The 18266-nt window shown below is 40.0% G+C and overlaps 1 protein-coding gene across 1 annotated transcript in view; it reads right to left on the bottom strand.

Annotated features, from left to right (window-relative positions):
* Positions 1–18266, bottom strand: part of UROC1 (urocanate hydratase 1) — a gene marked incomplete at both ends in the record, with an annotated part of 43896 nt that overhangs the window by 20789 nt on the left and 4841 nt on the right. Inside the window, 10 exons of the mRNA XM_082322041.1 lie at positions 924–1103; positions 1809–1871; positions 2341–2429; positions 6236–6379; positions 6985–7051; positions 8051–8112; positions 8784–8912; positions 12068–12127; positions 13243–13336; positions 16042–16172. Coding sequence (XP_082178167.1) covers positions 924–1103; positions 1809–1871; positions 2341–2429; positions 6236–6379; positions 6985–7051; positions 8051–8112; positions 8784–8912; positions 12068–12127; positions 13243–13336; positions 16042–16172 — 1019 coding nt within the window. The remainder of the gene's footprint in view (positions 1–923; positions 1104–1808; positions 1872–2340; positions 2430–6235; positions 6380–6984; positions 7052–8050; positions 8113–8783; positions 8913–12067; positions 12128–13242; positions 13337–16041; positions 16173–18266) is intronic.

The following is an 18266-nucleotide window of genomic DNA, read 5'->3' on the forward strand; positions in this document are numbered from 1 at the left end:
GATGCCCAACAAATGAAACTGGATTTGTTTAGGTCATATCTAGCTTGTTAGAAATTAGTCCCTCCCAGAAATTTACCTTTCTGTTACCTTTGTCTTAGAGTAGTATGATGCAGAATTGGGAAACTGGAAAGGTCCTTGTAGGACCCTCATCCAAAATCAAATAGATTATCTGCCCATTTTCTACCTTCTGCTGGAAAAAGGTCTCCAGCAGGAATGTTCAAGGTGAACAAAACCAGAGTAGAAGCCATAAAGTCTCAAAAGTACCAGTTGAGAACAACAGTACAGCTCGTTGACTATATTCCACAGTTTTTTATTTATATATAAATTATGCCAAATCGCTCCCTTTATAACACCCAATTCCAATTTCACTTGCAAACTTGTAAATCATGAGTAGCTCCCCAAAATAAAGATGCTAAACAGAACTTAGTTACAGTTGCAGGAAGCTGGGACAAGTGATTGGGGGAGTTTGTCCCCTCCTTATAGCCTTCCCTAAAAAGCATTACTGGTCACAGCTGGAAGCATGGTAGACTAGATGGACTTTCTGGCTTACCCATTGGGTTTTTATGCTATATTCAGCAAACCTAAACCAACTGGTAGACTATGTGGGATTGTACTTATTGTCCCAGATTTCTAAAACCTAATGCAACTTCGGAATTTATCAAAGTGAAATAAAACATTAGTGTTCAGACCTCTGATCTTATACACTAGAGACTACTCCTAAAATGGTGGGTAAGCGATGCCTGCCAGATTCTGAGTGATAGCTGTATAAGTATAAAGTTCGGAGTTATTAGTACTGTAGCTCTACCCCAGATTTCTACTGAAATACCAAAGAACAGAAACTTCTTGTGAGAAAGACAAAGATCTGATCACTTGCAGAGCAACTCAACTTAAAGGTTAAAAACACGTGTCGCCAAAACATTTACCTCTCTTGTACCAGGGTCCGGAACTTCCCTGGGTTGGTGGAAAGGAGCTGCTTTGCTTCCTCAAAGCCAAGCTGTACCGGATAGTATCCCCCGCTGAACGGGTTATGACACGAAGTTTGGTCAGACCCCAGATCAACTAGCAGCTCTCCTGTTGTGTCCAGCTCATATACTAGCCTCTCCCTGGGGAAGAAAATGAATGGAGTGCTTGAACAGAAGCTGTCATTTCACATTCTAGCTCCTCTTTCAGGTGAGCTTCTTCCATCCCAAGAGGTTGTTTATAAAGGTATGCCTTTGGCAGGCTATGTCTTTGTTATAGTAGTCAGGAGGTGGGAAATGATGGTAACAAAGATTTAGGTGCAACTTTTATAGTTCACATTTACTTATGCAGGAATGCTGGTAGATGAATCCAATACCAGTATGACATACCAGTCTTATCGGTCAGTCTCAACCCTTGATATGTGGTGTGACTGCAAGATTTACCCTTGGATAAAGCCTCGAGCACCAGAATTTCTGTCCATCACCTGATTATTTTTATTCAATCACTACCTCAATTCTTCACTGAAGTCAAAGACATTTTCTTGCTATCCAGTTAGTGAAAGGTTAGAAGGAAAGGGATAAATTCTTTCTTTATCCAAGGAAGAATCTTAGGGATTTCTTTCCCTGAGAAATTCATTGTTCCATAAGGAAAGGAGAAGGTGTATGGGAAACAACTGGGAACTGCAACACAAGGATGAAGACCCCTATTTGAAAATACAGTTTGTCATGAGCATCTAGAGTAATGAACTCAGCACTAAGTTTAAGGCCTCTTCCAAGTTTGGGAACTCATTCCAGGTTGACTATCAAGCAAGAGCATTAATATATCTATTATCCATATGTACTACTTACCATAGATCTACCACATTCCCATGGTAACCCAAACTAAGGGCAATTTTATTCTTTCTCGCATCTCTAGAACAGATTAAAAAGATTGGTTAAAGAAAATGCACCTCATGTAATTCCACCTTGCAATGTACAAATCATATACAGAGTCAAGCCCAGCAAAAAAGTCTATATGTGGTTTACAACACTCATCTAGGCAACAGATCTTTCAACTTTTATGTAATTGTTAATCACTGATTCCAGAAAGCTTGAGTGATGCTTCAAGTGTAACGTTATTTTAATTGTTCTATGCATATTCATGAAATTGAATGAAGACATATTTAACATCTATAAATGATATGAATCATTGGTAGTCACTAATAATGACTGCTGCTGTTTGAAGGATGGATTCACATTCAAAAGCAGACCTGGAATAAGAAGAGGTGTCCCTCAACCCCTTCTATATGCGCACTAAAATGGCACAATGCAGAAAGGCAGAAAGATGTAAAGCGAGGATTAGGAAGCAGAGAAACTCACTGAATTATGTTACAAGTCATACCTAAGGCGAGCAATGCAATGGTCCAGGTTGTTAGAGATTTCCATCAGCCATCCCTGCTTGTGACGTTTCAAAAGTGCTGCTTCATCAACCTGAGAGAAATAGCAGAGATCTTAAAACCCCTCTTTCCCTTATCCAGTCACTTTTACCTTTAGCTTTTCAATTAGTCTGCAAGAAAGAGTAGCAAATAGGTAAAGGGAATAGCCCTGCCTTGGCCTTAAGAATATGGAGTGATTCTTCAAATACTTATTTTTCACTTCTGATTTTTTTTTTTGTTTACACTTTCTGTTCTCTTTTACTCCAGGCTCAAAGCAAGAAAAAAAGACTTTGATACATCACTTCCCAAAATATTTTACAAGCCAAAAATTATTAAAATTGTACAAGAGGTAACATTTTTCTGCCAATTTTAGTTATTCTTATTGTTTCTTTTCATAATTACATTGAAATATGAAAGCCAAAATGTTTCCAATTTATTTTTCAAATCTGGCTATTTTCTGTGAAAATAAAATTTCTGTTTAATTAGGGAAATATTTCCTTTGATCAGCTCAGAGATAGACATTTCTGCCAGACCGCCCAGGATGAAGCAATGGTTTGCTGAATAAAATTGACCCTCACTTTTGTTCTGCTGGTTGAAAATCTCAACCAAATATGGAAAAGAAAAGAGGAAAGCATTTTCTTATCCCAGCTGGCTAATGCCTCTGAAAAATGGAATGGATCAAAACAAAACTATGTCTTTAATTCCCTCTTGTTTGAACTTTGAAGCTCCAAACAAACTCAATCCCCAATCTGTACTCTCTTCTGGGCTCAGCTTCTGTGTGTGTCAGTGTGTACATGCATAAGAGACAGCTGGATAAAAATATAAATGGAGAGAGAAACTGTGGAGGCTTTGGCACAGATTCTATATTAATGGTTCAATGTACAAACTTGCACATCATTAAGACTTTTATAATGAGATATCAGTGGCATAAGGCAAGTGGCAAAATTAATTCAAGCCAATTTTCTGTGGTAGTGACAGATTTAAACACCTACAGTGGTGTGTGTGCACAAGAAGACGTAACCTGAGTATCTTCTAGTATTTCATTAAAGCATTTTTACTTCTCTATAATCCACTCCCATTATTTTCATTCTATTATTTCTCATTAACAAAGTATTTATATGTAAATTAAATAAGATCCATATTCAGGAGTCACTTGAACACCAGGAAACCTTTTCTTTCCTAATTATTCTTAGCATGAAAAACCTTCCATCATTTCCCACATCAGTAATAAAGACTATCCTTCCAAAGCCCCAGATTATGATAATATCAGTGTCGCTGCCAATGGAATTATTCAATAAAGTCAGGTGCCGCAGGGGACAGCTTCTTTGGGAGTTATTTAAATCAGCACAGGAGGAAAGATATTAAATGGTCCATATGAATTAGAGGAATTGGGTTCATTTAAAGCTCAGCATAACACAGCTCAGATCTATTTAAATCTGTTACCACATCCTACATATTTTACTTCAGACCTCTCTGGCAGTCTTAGTCTTTCACAGACTGGCTAGCATACTCAAGAAAACTAGCTTCCTTTGAATCGCACTTTCAAAAATATGTTCAATTTTTGACCAGCATCTTACGAGTTTAAAAAATTGCACAAACGTGATGGCTAATGTCACCCCCAGTGTAACCCTGGAGAGCTTAGTGCAGCTCAGAGGCGATAGGCTGGCCCTCCACACAATTGTTTCATAAAATTACAGTCTGCTTCGTGTCAAACAGAAGAGGTAAAAGACTTGCACCATTAATCCCTTCTGTCTGAGCTTCGGAAGCCCTGGCTGACAAAATGACATCTCTTACACAATTCAGTGTCATTTGCATAAATAGTTCCTGAAATAAATAATATGTGCATATATATAGCTATCCACATGTGCTGCTGAGACTCATTTCCGACAAGGATCATCTCACAGGAGATAAAAACCAGGCGATATTCAGTCTCCTGAACAAAATCGTCTGCAGCCGTAGAGATGAAAAGGACAAAGGACTGCTGTGAATAGCTTTCACTGGAATCTTTCCTTTGTATTCTAGCATTTGAAAGATCATGATGACAGAGTAGAAGTCTGAATAAAGATAATTTATTCAATAATAAATTGAATAAATTTATTTCATCTGCAGGGAATACCTGATAAGATCTCAAATACACGCGAAACTCACGTACTGACAAAAACACTTCTGCGCCATCATTGTAAAACAGATGAAACCCTAACCTTCCGTGAACAAGACGCGAGCTAGCCAGAGCAGGTCAGATTTACTGCATGCCACAGGGGCAGTCTGATCTATTACGTTTGAAGTTTAATTATAATTACCATGGGTCAGATTGCAATATTCTTACCCTTTTCTTTGCAGCAAGTGACATGCCTACAGCAGAAGTCTGCCAGCTAATTCTCTCTTTAAACAACTTTGGCTGAGAAGGCTAAACTCCCACTGGAGTTTGGTTCTCAAAAATCTTTCTTCCTCTGGAGCAGTAACAAGAGCTCATCACCTACAGACAGTCAAAAAAGCTCAAAGCATTTTGGTCAGTCCTATATCTGCTCCACCAAGAATGTTTCCCCAGTGTATTGAACTCAAAGGTAATCATGAGGAAAGAAATGCATGGAAGTGTTTATTGTTTCTCAATAGTCAATATCATTAAAGATATTCACTACCATTTTCACAGAATTGCAGAGCAACATTTTTCTGTTGAAAAATTTTTGCAGCGTTTTTGTAGTCCATCCTTCCATCTGATGTGTTAGAACAGAACCCTATGATAAGCATAATAACTGCATAATGCAGGCATTAGGATAACCTAATGTTACTCTTTTATATGAAAATGTATTTCATTCAAAACCATATATACTTACCAGGATTATGATGTTGGTGTTCTGCATTATATACGATACTTAAGGACATCTGTGGATCCAGTGGATCCTATCATACACTATTCCGATTGCTTGGACATTAGCAGTCTTTGAATCACAGATCATTATTAGATCCTCTTTGTTTATGGGAGGAAATAGCTGGGCTATTTTAACATATTTGGAACAGAGAAACATTACATCAGGATGAAAGACTCTACAAAGAATATATGCTGTGGCTGAGCTTCAGGGAACAGGGAAAATGGTACTACAGAACTTCTCCCTCATTAGCATTTTCCCTTAGCAGAACTTACCTTCATTGTCTACAAACTGGGATTCTCATAAGTGCTTGTAATTAGCCTCACCATCTTCATACCGAAGCCAACTTTAAAATTTCCAGTCTTACAAAATCCCATTGATTTCCAAGAACCACAACACCACGCAACTTGGTTAGTCCCAACCTTGATGAGTGAATCATACCAACATTTTTAACGGGTACTTTCCACTGCACCTGATAAGGGTGCCAGAGGCATTAAAGATCAATTGTAATGTATCTAACACCTTTGCAACACAGATTTTTTTTTTTGCATAAGAGGGTGCGGTTACCCTGGGAATTGCCTGTCGAAGTTACACCCTTTCACACATGAAATGAGGGTAGCTCAAGCACTGAGAATAGCTCATCTGACAGCATCAATCTGCAGTATTTGTGAAGCAATCATAAGAAGTTACAGTCCATATCCTTACGGTCTGATCCAGTGAGTGAACAAATAGAGAGTGGAATAGCAGTGAAAAATACTCAGCAATGCAAAGGACAGACAGATCTTAGAAAAAGAGGGGGTTTTTTTGTTTGTTTGTTTGTTTTTTGTTTGGTTGTTTTTTGGTTTTGGTGGGGTTTTTTTGGTTTTTTTGGGTTTTTTTGCGTTTGGCTTGTCAGGGTTACTTGAGGAATATGTCAGATCAGGAGAATGAGGGAGATCAGGAGAATCAGCACGTGAAGGAGAGACTGAGAGAATGAAAGAAGCACTGCTCTCACCTCTGCAATGATCCCCACACACCCAGCAATGACTGCAGCCTTTGCTTGAGCCCCACTCATCCCTCCAAGACCAGAAGTAACAAACACCTTTCCGGAAAGGTCTTCTGCCTTCAAATAGCGACGGCCTGCATTGAGCACTGTGAGCTGCACACAACACAATATAGCAATTATCAGGAGCTACTTTTCCTAGAGTTCCAGAAATTTAAAGATCTTCTGTCCCTTTTGCAGAGTTTGAAACTCAGGGGTCATTGGGACCATGAAACCATTTTAATCTTTTAAGAAGGAAACATGTTATGAAGTGATGTTATGAAACCATCTGTCCTGCTTATGTTTATTTCTCTCACTATGAAATAGCATAGAATAATCAGTCGTTCCCAACATGCTGCTCTTGGGGTATAGAGACTTATTCAGGGTGGCTGCAAAAGACAGCTAAGGAAAACAGCTAAGAAAACAAGCTAAGAAAATGTTTTTATCTAACATTTCATCCATTCATACTTCACTTATTGTAGCTAGATACGAGCTCAGATTGAGACCTTGATTGTAGATTCCTTCAGCTCTGTGTTCGGGATAAAATGCCATGGACTATCTGAGTGGAAGAACACTATTTTTTTAAGGAGCAGGCAATGAGAATTCCTTTGTTAGCCAGAACATCCTCTCACAGCAATCCACTCCACTCCACTCCCCGCCCACTGCAGGAGATACCCTCCTCCAAAACATATCGACAAATAGACCTTTCCCCAGTTTCTTACCACAGTCCCATGGACTATTCCCTGAGGCCCAATGTAGCAGTAGCTCCCGGCAGTCATCTGACCATACCTAGCAATAGCAACGAACACAGTGATACCACGTCACTCAGGCTGGGATGAATTCTGTACATGTCTACATATGTTTCCAGTATAACAAAAACATCTCTGTGCTTCGATTTGTTGTTAAAGATCTGCTATTATCAAATTCACAACTCAATCGAATTTCTTCATTAGCAATGCACCAACGTGTTTTCGGAGGAGCATTTAGCTTGTTAAATTGAGTTCAAAAATGCATGGATCAAAAAGCTGAGTGTAAACTTCTCTTGGCATTTAGCACAGTGACCAGGACACAAGGACACTCCTTTTCACCTTGTTGGCATCTTTGTGCCCTTGGTTTTCAGTGGCACTCACACTTCCAAGTCACATAGTTGCTTTTGAAGTTGTTACGCTAAAACAGTTGTCCACATTCCTATGAAATTCCCAGGAAAGTGGTAATGGATATTCTCTATTCATGCCCTTTCATTTCTTCCAGCTTCCTTGTCTGTACACACCCAGCTCTCCAGTGGTTTTATTTTATTTTTTCCATGGTACATAACAGAATAATAATCCTGTGCTTATCAACTAGATCAGCAGTAAAAAAAAAGTAGGTAAATAATCATTCCAAAAAAATTAAAAATGATAACTTCCTATTTCAAAGCTTTCTTAGTGTGAAGGAATGTTTCATAACTTGTGTTTTCTGTAGATTGCAAAACAATCACTGCAAAGTGGAACTAGCCAGTGCTATAAGTAGGTTATGCTTAAGGCTTCAGGCTGTAATTCAGCCATGTCCCACACATAAACCTAATACTAATTCCTAGCAGACCTCAATTACATCCTTATATATGTGGCTGAACATAACTCAAACTCCTGTGATTCCACTTAAGTAAGTGTGCATTAATGCTTTGCAGCATCAGGACTTTATGCAACACAGTTGAAATCCATCTGCGTTAAAAATTTTAACCAGCCATTGCTTGATGTCTGAAATACATTTAAGTATTTGATATATTTTAATAGCGAGGTATCTTCTTACATTGTTACTCCCAAAGCAAACATCTTCTCGTATTCATCTCTGGTGGAATAGTTGGGAATAACCTAAGAAAACAATCAAAAGAAAACCCACATAAGCAAATTAGAGATTTAAGCAGATCTTTTTAGCAGCTTACATTTCTCTAACTATGGTCACACACATAGAAAAACCGTGAAAACCAGGAGTAATTCAGGTGTTTTATTCCATGCATTCTAGTATTAGAAAAAAAAGATGTCTGGTCTTTCTGGCAGTGTGACTGTCATGCAAATTTTAAGGAAAGCTGTCCTCTAGCCACAAAAGTAGCCTGCAGGGGGACAAATATTGAATGGCTCAAAAGACTGGCAATGAACCAGTACATTCACTTGTCCAGCTTGCCTTCCAAGCAACGCAGTCCACGTATCTGAGCATCTGATTATGAATCATCTGTTTGCCTATTGAGGGCTTTTAAATCTTCCAAACTGAGCCTAGATGAAATGTTTTGGTCAAGAACATGTACAGCTCAGGCTCAGTCAGAACAGAAGTCGTCTAATAAGGAGAGGATTGTTCCCTCCATCACTGCAGATCAGCACGCTTGAGGTGAGAGCAATTGTATGGAATAAATGCTGCAGAATTTGGACTCCAGATTCTCCTCTGTGCTGTTGTAAATTTAGTTAGTATAAATAACATTTTAATTCAGCAAACACTTAAAAACTAACAGAAGAGGAGGAAAAAGAGAAGACAAGATGCTAATACCTACCATGCCATTAGTAATGATTAATCGAGGAGCATGCTGATGGCTGGGAAAGAGTCCCAGAGGATGTCCACTGTACATTACTAGTGTTTGCTCTTCAGTCATCTCCGACAAATAGTGCATTACCAACCAGAACTGAAATGAAAAGCAAGGAAAGTGAGGGAATCTGTTCGCATCTTACATTTATGTTTCTTTGTGAAGCTGCTAAACTTTGAATATGAAGGCAGCTATAGAGATAATGAGGTGTATTCACAGATGGAATAGCAGCCAGAGCTCTCAACACATTCTTGCTTTTAATAAAGTCCATTAAGAGATATCACTCAGCAGGAAACATAAATCACCAACTAGCAAAAGTCTGAATAAGTTCCAGAATAATTTCTCCAGTACAAACCCCAGAAACCCTTCATTTTAAAGCCATTCTAATTTTATCTTGAGATTAACCATTTGGATCTGGCACTTTTCTGGCAATCCTTCCAAAGCCAGACTGAAAAATTTTCCCTATAAAAGTGATTAAAATACCCATGCATGTTGTTGATCCTAACCTGAAATGGATAATTCAGCACCTTCTAGTGTTCGTCATCTTTTCAACAAATGGATATTACAATGTGCACTTAAAAATGCAATAATTTTTCTTCTTTCTCAAAGAAAAAAAAAAATCTGTTTTCATTATGGACAGTGAAGAAAGTCCTTGAGGCACCTAGGAGTATGCAAATAAACACATCTCAACTTTGTCTGCATAACTCAATAGTTACTCTTGATGTACGCCAAAAAGTAGGCTTTGGCCATCTAAGCTGCCTATAGATTTGACGCACATCCATCACTGTCTATCACAAAGCCCATTATATTCCATGGGACTTTTAGTATGTGACAACTAGGCCTGAGAGGAACTTTCCTGTGCAATAGTGGAATTCAACAATAGCTTGAAACCAGAGACAAAGTTTTGAGAAAAAAAAATGGAACTGCTGATCAAAGAGACAGCAGTATCAGTGACAATTAAACCAAACCAGTTGTCATGGGCACTTAACCTCTGTGGTTGTGTCTTTGATCTGAATTAAAAATGGTACAGATTTGAAGCCAGTCCCTTCTAACCCAGCTAATTTCCCAAGCTGCAAGTTAAGTTGAACAGGAAAGAGTTACTGGAGCTACTGTCTTGCTTTTTACATTTTGTTTTTGTTTTATGAAAATGTTGAATAATGAAATTCTGGTCCTATGAGAGAACAGGTAACTAGCTGAACTCTCAACTCTTTAGAAGGCTGGGAAAACATTGTAATAAAACTAGCTGCTCTAAGATAGATCCTTTTGCGCTGAAAGGCACAACTAATAAGGAGGAAACAAAAGCCTTTCCTAGCTGAAAGAACAGGTCTGTTGTCTGCAGGCTTGTAAAGTTAGCTCTGGACGTGGCTCTTTCTTTTAAAATTATTCAGAAGAAAGCACAGGTCTGCGTGGGTGATATAAACCAAACTGAACCTTTTCACTAGGAATTTTGCAATGATAGATTTCCAAAAAAGCATGTTGTTTTCAAAGCCACAAACAGAACAAGATGTTCTGTCATAACTGAATCATCCACGTGATTGCTACTCTAAGTAAGCAAAAACAAAAAGGTTTTGTTTTTCTGCTGTGAAACAACTGCAGGTCATAGCGCTGGCTTGGATGAGAACAAGAGAAAAGAGAGTATTTCTGACTTTGGCACCGCTTCTACTTCACCTTGCAGCCCAGCATCTGCCTAAGGGATGTCAGTCCAATAAAGGCTCCTATATAGGCTGTGGGCAGTGCTCACATCAGAAATGCTGTAAAACTCATGTAGTTACCAGGCATTAGTTAACTGGCATTTACTAATTGATACACAGAATACGGAAATGGTGTGCATTGCCATGGTACCTTTCTTTTTAAAAGTCAAGCAGCTTTTGAGGCAAAACTGTTCTAAGACTTCCATTTAACTCCCATTTACCAGATCAGGAAACTGAAGCAGGAGTTTTCTTTTAGCCACAAATGAAAAATCACAGTCAAACTGGGAAGAAAACCCAGGTCGCTTAGTCCCATGCTACAGTGAGGAATCCATTCCCCTCCTCTAACTAGGAACTTCATTTACAGGTTAGTTTTGCTTGGATTTTTTAGTAAGCAAGAGGCCGGATTCAGATAAAGCCACAATGAGATGCATACGTGATCCTTTATGACAGAAGTTGGCTCCTTAAATCAGCTTTTGCTTAGGTAAGTTACAGAATCAAAAATCAAGATCTTCCCAGCCTGTGGGATTGATGCTGCCCTTCAGGGGGATGTAGCTTTCTACCTGCACCGGTTCTGTTCCGCGCTGCAAAACTCAATGCCGCTTCTCCACCCGTCCCCACTCTGTGGCCTTGGGGCGTACCCGGGGCTGCAGGGAAGATGTGGTTTTGGCATTCACAATAACCACATTTGTGCCTATCAACAGACACTCAGGATGGTTGTTCATTAAATGTTCCTCCTGCCACCACACACCTGTAGAGCATTCAGACCCACAGCATTTTTTTTTCTTGAGAGAATAAATTGAGCTCATACAAAACCTAAGTCTAAACACATTGCTGACGCCAAAGATCTCCTGAAAACGTTTCCCACGTGCATTTTGCAATACTTGGATTAAAGCAAGTGTATTTATTGCCATTTTTGGATAGAGAAGGAGAACAGAGATTATACAACCACACCTTAGACATCCCAGCTCCCATTTTAGACAGGCTTTTACCCACCTGCCATTATTCTCAGAAGATCAGGGATAATGTTGCTAGGCCTGACAGTAAAGTGCACTGTGATCTGGCCAGCTAGCATGTAAATATTTACAGCTAATCTGATTTGCTTGGAAAAAGACTCAGGATTGCACTTTCTTAAATCAAAGCCTTTTTTTCTCCACTACATGTGAAAAATGTTGTAAAAGTACCGGAAACAAGCAAGCAAAAGATAAACTTTTTTGTTTCCTAGAATTCATTTTGACTCTAAAATTTTCTGTGCAAAATACACAGGCACATACAAATGCATCAGAGAAAGGCAAAGAACTGGTCCTTACATCATCACACACAGCTCGGTATGTTTATGGTATTATATTTAGTATTTCTGTTGGGCTGTCTGTGCTCCTCTTACTAAATAAAGCTCTCCCCAGCTATGTAGTTCATAACTGAGCATTCCTCTCTCCAGACAGGATGTTTTGGAGCATTTTGAGACAACGACTGCCAAGAATGATCACAAACTGCCTAAGCAGAATGTGCGTGGGGGAGGGTGAAACCGGTTTCATGCAACAAGCTGCAAAAGCAGCGATGTCCTACCTGCGCCCAGTTGCTGAAGACCTGCCCATTTCCTCCATAAGTGACAAGCTCCTGAGGAAACTGAAAAAGACAATTTAACAGTAAGGCAAGCACTTTTCTGAAACATTTCACTGTACCTCCACGCTATTTTTCTAATCTCAGTAATAAATCTTTTCTATAGCTTATTGCATCAACGCTCTCTAGATTCTTGAAATCAGAAAATACCATTATAAAAGTGACAATTTAAGAAAAAAAAAAATTAAATTCTTTCTCAAAGCGAGATGTTCGTTATTGTTACAATGGTATTTTGGATGCAGAATGCTACAAAGTGATTCCTGGATTGCAGTTTCTGTAACAGACATCCCACTAAACTCCCTTAAACAGGGACTGAGTGAGCTTACAGTTGGGTTGCTGCTGGCATTTACAGCTGGAAGAGTCTACAACCAGCAGGGCACAGTTGCACGGCCTCTCCCCTGCCATTTGCAAAAAGATGCCTTACACTGGTTAGTGCTTGTAAGGATGGACTTTGGTCCTGCAATCATCTAGTAAGTCAGTCCTTGAGGCAGGAGTTTTCAAAGATACAGAAAGCATCAGCACTAATTTTTCAACATATGTTGTAGAAGCAACGTACTAACAGCTGAGCTCTGCCTCTCTCACAGACAGTGACCAGGCTCCTGCATATAGCAGGAGCTGGAGCAAGCCTTGTTGGTGTTGCAGGAGGCCTCAGAGGTCTGAGTTAGGACCAGGACCCATCGTGCAGGATTAACAACTGCCCACAGCAGCAAACTACAGAACTTAATACAAAAGACTCCAAACCCCAGGAATGAAAACATAACCACAAGTATAGCATCGCCTTTAGTCCCTTGCAGGCTTAGCCTCACAGAAACGGACATTCTAGCACAACACTCCGTAAGGAGGCTGCCTTGGCACTACTGAAATTGCCCTGCTTAGCCAACACACAGCAGCCAACTCTACAGGCACAGGGACTGGCATTACCTTGGAGCACAGAACCAGCAAAAGGCCTATGAACAACTAAAATCCTATTCAATCCATGGAGGGAGGATTACCTGCACTAAGATTCATTTCACCTATATGCCTAAATTCTTCAGTTTTTATGTGAGAGCATATACAGGAAGGAACATGCACATTTGCTGCTGCCCCGTGAATCCAGCTTCTTTATTTTCACTCTACCTTACCTGAGCCACTGAGGGGTCCAGGTTATTCATGATCATCAACATAATGGCAGCAGCTGATTTGGTCTTGCAAGGGTAGTCTCCTATGGGATACGCTCTGAAACAGTAGTCACAGAAATTTTGGAGAGACACTCTGACTCACAAGGGCAACCACAACAGCTTACCCCACAGAAATATCCCTGCATGTCAACACATTCATTTGAGTTGCAGGCTTTTATTCAGGAGGGAAGAGAAAAAAAAAAAAAGGAGGAAGTGCAGGTCTGAAATGACATATGTACTTTAACAGGCAAATCAGGTTTTAACTGTTATCAGAACTAAGCAAAGAAAAAATTATATTCAGCTTATTTGCTGAATCAGTTAATCACAACTGGTTATAAATATGGCAGCCAAGAGCTCTCATTGCTTTTTAACTGGATTATTTTTGGGATTCTGGAACTGGCCTCTGAAACGCAGTTGCCAGGCCAAGCAGCTACGTCTTGCAAAACCAAGGAAAACAGCATCAGTGGAAGCTGCCTTCAGGCTCATCAGCCCTTGTTAGTTAAGATCCTATCTAAGAAAAAACACCCAGCTTGAATTTCAGTCCCAAAGAAGCTCTCAAAAACTGAACTAGTTCAGAGAAATATGGGCCTTTTTACTGAATAAGATGCTTTTCATCCAGAAAGTTGAGAGGTGAGGTATGGGAAACCCTTACAAAGGTACTCTGAGTCAAGTTTCCTAGCACTAATGTGCTTCGATGCCAGCTGCTGCCATCATCTAACTTTTCTCCTCTACCAGCTGTTTGTTACAACAAATTGCTCTAAAACTTCTAGTCCTAGATTTATACTGTAGCTCTTCAGGGCAGGGACAGTTCTTTTGCTGTGTTTGCACAGATCTTAGTACAATTGTGCTGAGGCCTCTAAGGTATGATACCAAATGGAAATACAGCCATTGATCAAGAGTTTCACTCTTTCCCTTTCTGTAAGCAACACCACCATTACAGATGCTGGATATTCCTGAAGGTAGATCATTTGACATGGTTTCTGAATGATCTTCCTTTGATTGGACCACAGATCTTCAGTGGCTGGACACTTGCCTTGTACAGGGAAGATGGCTACACTGAAAAGGTTAGGCTAAAGAGTGCCAACTACAAAAAAAATTAGACATCCGCTGACCAGCTCATGATCTAAGATCTGGAATGTATATTCTACAGATTTAGCGACTGAGCTCCTCCCATGATCATATGCACTTTATCCTTGCTTTTTACATCAGGATTCTAAAACAAATGCCTTGTAGTCATTGCCAAACCAGGAGGGAAAGCATTTGAGTTTTTTCACAATACTTTTTTTATTAGTCTTTTCTGCTTTTCTAAGCTTGATGAGATAAAATAACAGGATTTCTGTGGAATGATACCAATTCACCAAGAAGAGATATTTCCACATAATACTGCTCAGAACATGAGAAACCCAAAGTTCAGATATCAGCTGAGTGTGCTGGTATGAGAGCATGGCTGTTAAATGGAACAAAACCAAGTTAGAGCGTGCTCCCTGGGACACACAGAACAAAAATCAAACACTACCAGACTACAGAGAACAAAAGGCGTTTTCTTAATCTGAGACTGTAACAATCTATTAGAATGATTGATCAGTGAAAGGGTCACAAAGAAAAAAATATTTGAAGCTATTAAAGAGTCACTGATGCTAGTGATGGAGAGAAGCTGGTGGACTGTCTCATCCAAGCCTACGTGGAAGGTGCCCTCATCTGTAGTTCAGGACTGGGGTCCTCTGAAGTCCAGCTCTGCAATATCTTTCAGACAGTCTTCCAGTTGTCCTCCACTTAGCTGAATTCTGCAAAGGCTGACCCCAGACTATTATGGACAGCACAGAAATATGGATGTCTGTGGAAAACAGAGTACTTTCTAGTTGCTTGCTTTATTCAGATTTCTGTATAGACATTAACCAGGCCCCTGCTGGATGCAAAAAGGAATCAATCAGTCCAAAAAAGCAGCTAGCCCCTGGCAGCCCTCTCTAAAACTATTCTGCTTCACAAACATTAGCCCCATCAGCCCCAGAATGAAGTGATGCTCCAAGATCAACAGGCAACAGGCACAGCATATTACAAACCAGGGTCAGATACAGGTTCCGATGATGGAAAAATATACTGTCTTTCTTTTAAGCCCAGAAAGCCTTCTCTGTGAGACTGGGAAACAACCAGCCACCCACAGCAGGTCTCAAGCCACCCACTCATCTTATCTTACCTCTTGGTTCAGTTGAGACTTGACTTGCAGCAGCTCAGGACTATTGCAAGTTTTCTGTCCAGGTTGCCATCAGAGGTCTCTGAGTAATGACTGGCCTCTAGAAACTAAGACTTGTCATGGGGCAGAGCATTTGGGATCGCTGTGTACAGTAAAGCTGGCATTACCAAGCACACAACCTTGCACAATCCTTCCCCTGTGTTGAGTGGTGCTGAGCTTTCCAGCAGCGAGACTGTCCTGGCCCTGCCACAGCCTATCCAGAAGGGTGCACACTGTCTCCCATGGGACTCTCATGAGGACAGAGAACAGGATGAAAGCTGGAGGATGAAGGATCACTGTTACACAGCTTTACAGAAGAGCAGTATCCCCCACTGGAAATGAGACCACTGCTATCTAACGATATACCGAACATCCAATTTATTCAGATGATGCACTTCATTAATATGTTATGACATGACTTCTACAAGAGGTCAATCAGGACACAGCAATGCCACTATTTAAAGGTCAGTTTCACAGGTGAAAGCTGGTAAGCAAATGGCAGCCAAACACAACATGAACCATCCAGTCCTTACCTCATCTCAATATCTGGAAAGAATCTGTACATATAGATATGGCCATACAGCCTGAGCTCTTCAGCAAATTCCAGCGCCAGCTTCTTTTGTGTTTCAGGTGGGAAATAACGCAAGGCATTGCGCAAAGCCAGCTGCCAAAAAAAAAACCAAGAGAGACAAAAATCGAGGTAAAAGACATGGAGGTAAATGAGTGGACCTGAGCTTTAATCAGACTCAGCTGGAAGCCTGCCTAAGCTATCACACAAGGATGATATAATTGAAAAGGCCAAGCTCACACCAGGGGAGCTCCATTCCTGCTTTCCTATTGAAGTGTTTCCACCTGCATCTTTCCTTGTAGATTCAATGTACACACATAACCCTTCCCTTCCCTTCCCACCCTCCCCCAAACCTGCCTGGAGAGACCTCGGAGATTTGTTAAGTAGTGCTCAATCCTATCAATATCAGACATGGACAAATTCCCTCTTACAATGCTAGGGGGCACTGAATTACCAAGGAAAAGATTGTTCAGAAATCCTTAGACTGAGACCCTGAACTCCTAGAGACACTGAAGACCCTACCGTACTTACCATTCAAAAAAGGGATCTTAGCCCTGAGTTGTGACATACTCCCAGATGAAGATGTTCTTGGACTAAGTTTTATTAAAGATTCACTACATTTAGCATCCTAATGTATTGCAGAGAGTGGTGGTTTACATTATTTTATTGATGCTACATGTATCACTTCCAAATTAGCTAAAGTGATTACTAAGCACTCAATTAAATTCTACAGATGATACTACGTGGCTTATTCTCCCTATTGCCTTCAAAGACATTACCCATGGTTTGCAAAGTACAGTATGTCCTTTTGGATGAAAAAAACCATAAATAAATCACTATCTTTAGCAACAGTCTGTTAAGTCATGTCTCTCTATTCCATGTTCCACTTGATTAAAACCATAACGAGAATAAAGATTCTGTGATCTTTAAAAAGCCAATTTCATGCAAAGATGCTAAAAGATCTTGTAAGTTCCCTGACAAATGGTGACACTATCCAGATGACTTTTAGTTGAAGAGATTCACAAATCATATGGAATTTCACATCTTCTTTAGGCTGATTTTTAACGGCTGTGGAAAGGATAGAAAGGGATCAAGTTTGCTTCCAAACCTGGTAACAGTCTACAAAACAAGCAGGGAAGCCCAGTTTTGGAGAGGGCTGAGTATAGCAAGGATACTCCATGTTTGTGACACCTGCAGTTGGCAGTTCAAAGAGTTATGGAAGCAAGGATTTTCTGGAGGAAGCAAAGGGGTAGGCTGTAGGACAGGAAACAGGTATCTAGAACAAAGGCACCTAGAACCATCCAGTCTAGGTATCATCACCATCCATCCTGGTAAGAAGTCCTGAAAAGGTCTATAAAGCCCTTAGCTCAGTAATAAACCTCCTCATTCAACATGATTATGGTCTGGCTCTTAGAGCTAGAGCTCTTCAGCCCCTTCATTTGAGCATGCTGGTCTCACATCCCTTAGAGCAGACAGAAAGAACAATATCTCTAAATCTAAAAATGCCCCATACTAAGAGGGGGTTTTGTTGGCATACTGGCTACTGAACAGGCAGATGGGTCAGACCCTTTCAGATCAGTGAAGCTATACTGATTCACACCAGCTGAGAATCAGACCAATAAAACCCTACAAATTAGATTTGCCATTCCACACAGAGAACAACAAGGAGAAAAACCTATGTACCAGATGAGCAAATGCAACTTCCATCTTCAAATATCACCTTATTCTTCTCCAGCTAGGTAAGCAGCCATTTTTCAAGGGCATATTATTAATAAACACAAAAATCCCAGCTATATCCACACCATGACAAAATATGCAGGGATTTTCAAAGTCAATCTCAGCATCAAGCAGCCATCACAGTGGGTTCTAGATCTAAGAAATTTCTAAAGTAAGAATAAAATCACCTGCACCCCTTGCAACAACAAAATCCAGAGGAAAACATTGCCACATTTGGCATTTTGTCTGCCTATGAGAACTACAGAGTAGTAGTGTTTTGCTTCCAGTCTGGCAAGGATCACCCAGTCTTTGATCAATATATTATTTGTTTTATAATGAAATTGATGGGCAAATATTTTTCTTTGCCCTAAAAATAGAAGCAAGAAAAATCTGGCTGGATTTTCAAATAAATTCACTTAGACTGAGCCTCTATCCCATTGATGTTACACGTTAGCAGAAGCCTGAATTTTGATG

This window comes from Platalea leucorodia (assembly GCF_965183815.1).
Source record: "Platalea leucorodia genome assembly, chromosome: 9".
Taxonomy (NCBI): Eukaryota; Metazoa; Chordata; class Aves; order Pelecaniformes; family Threskiornithidae; genus Platalea; species Platalea leucorodia.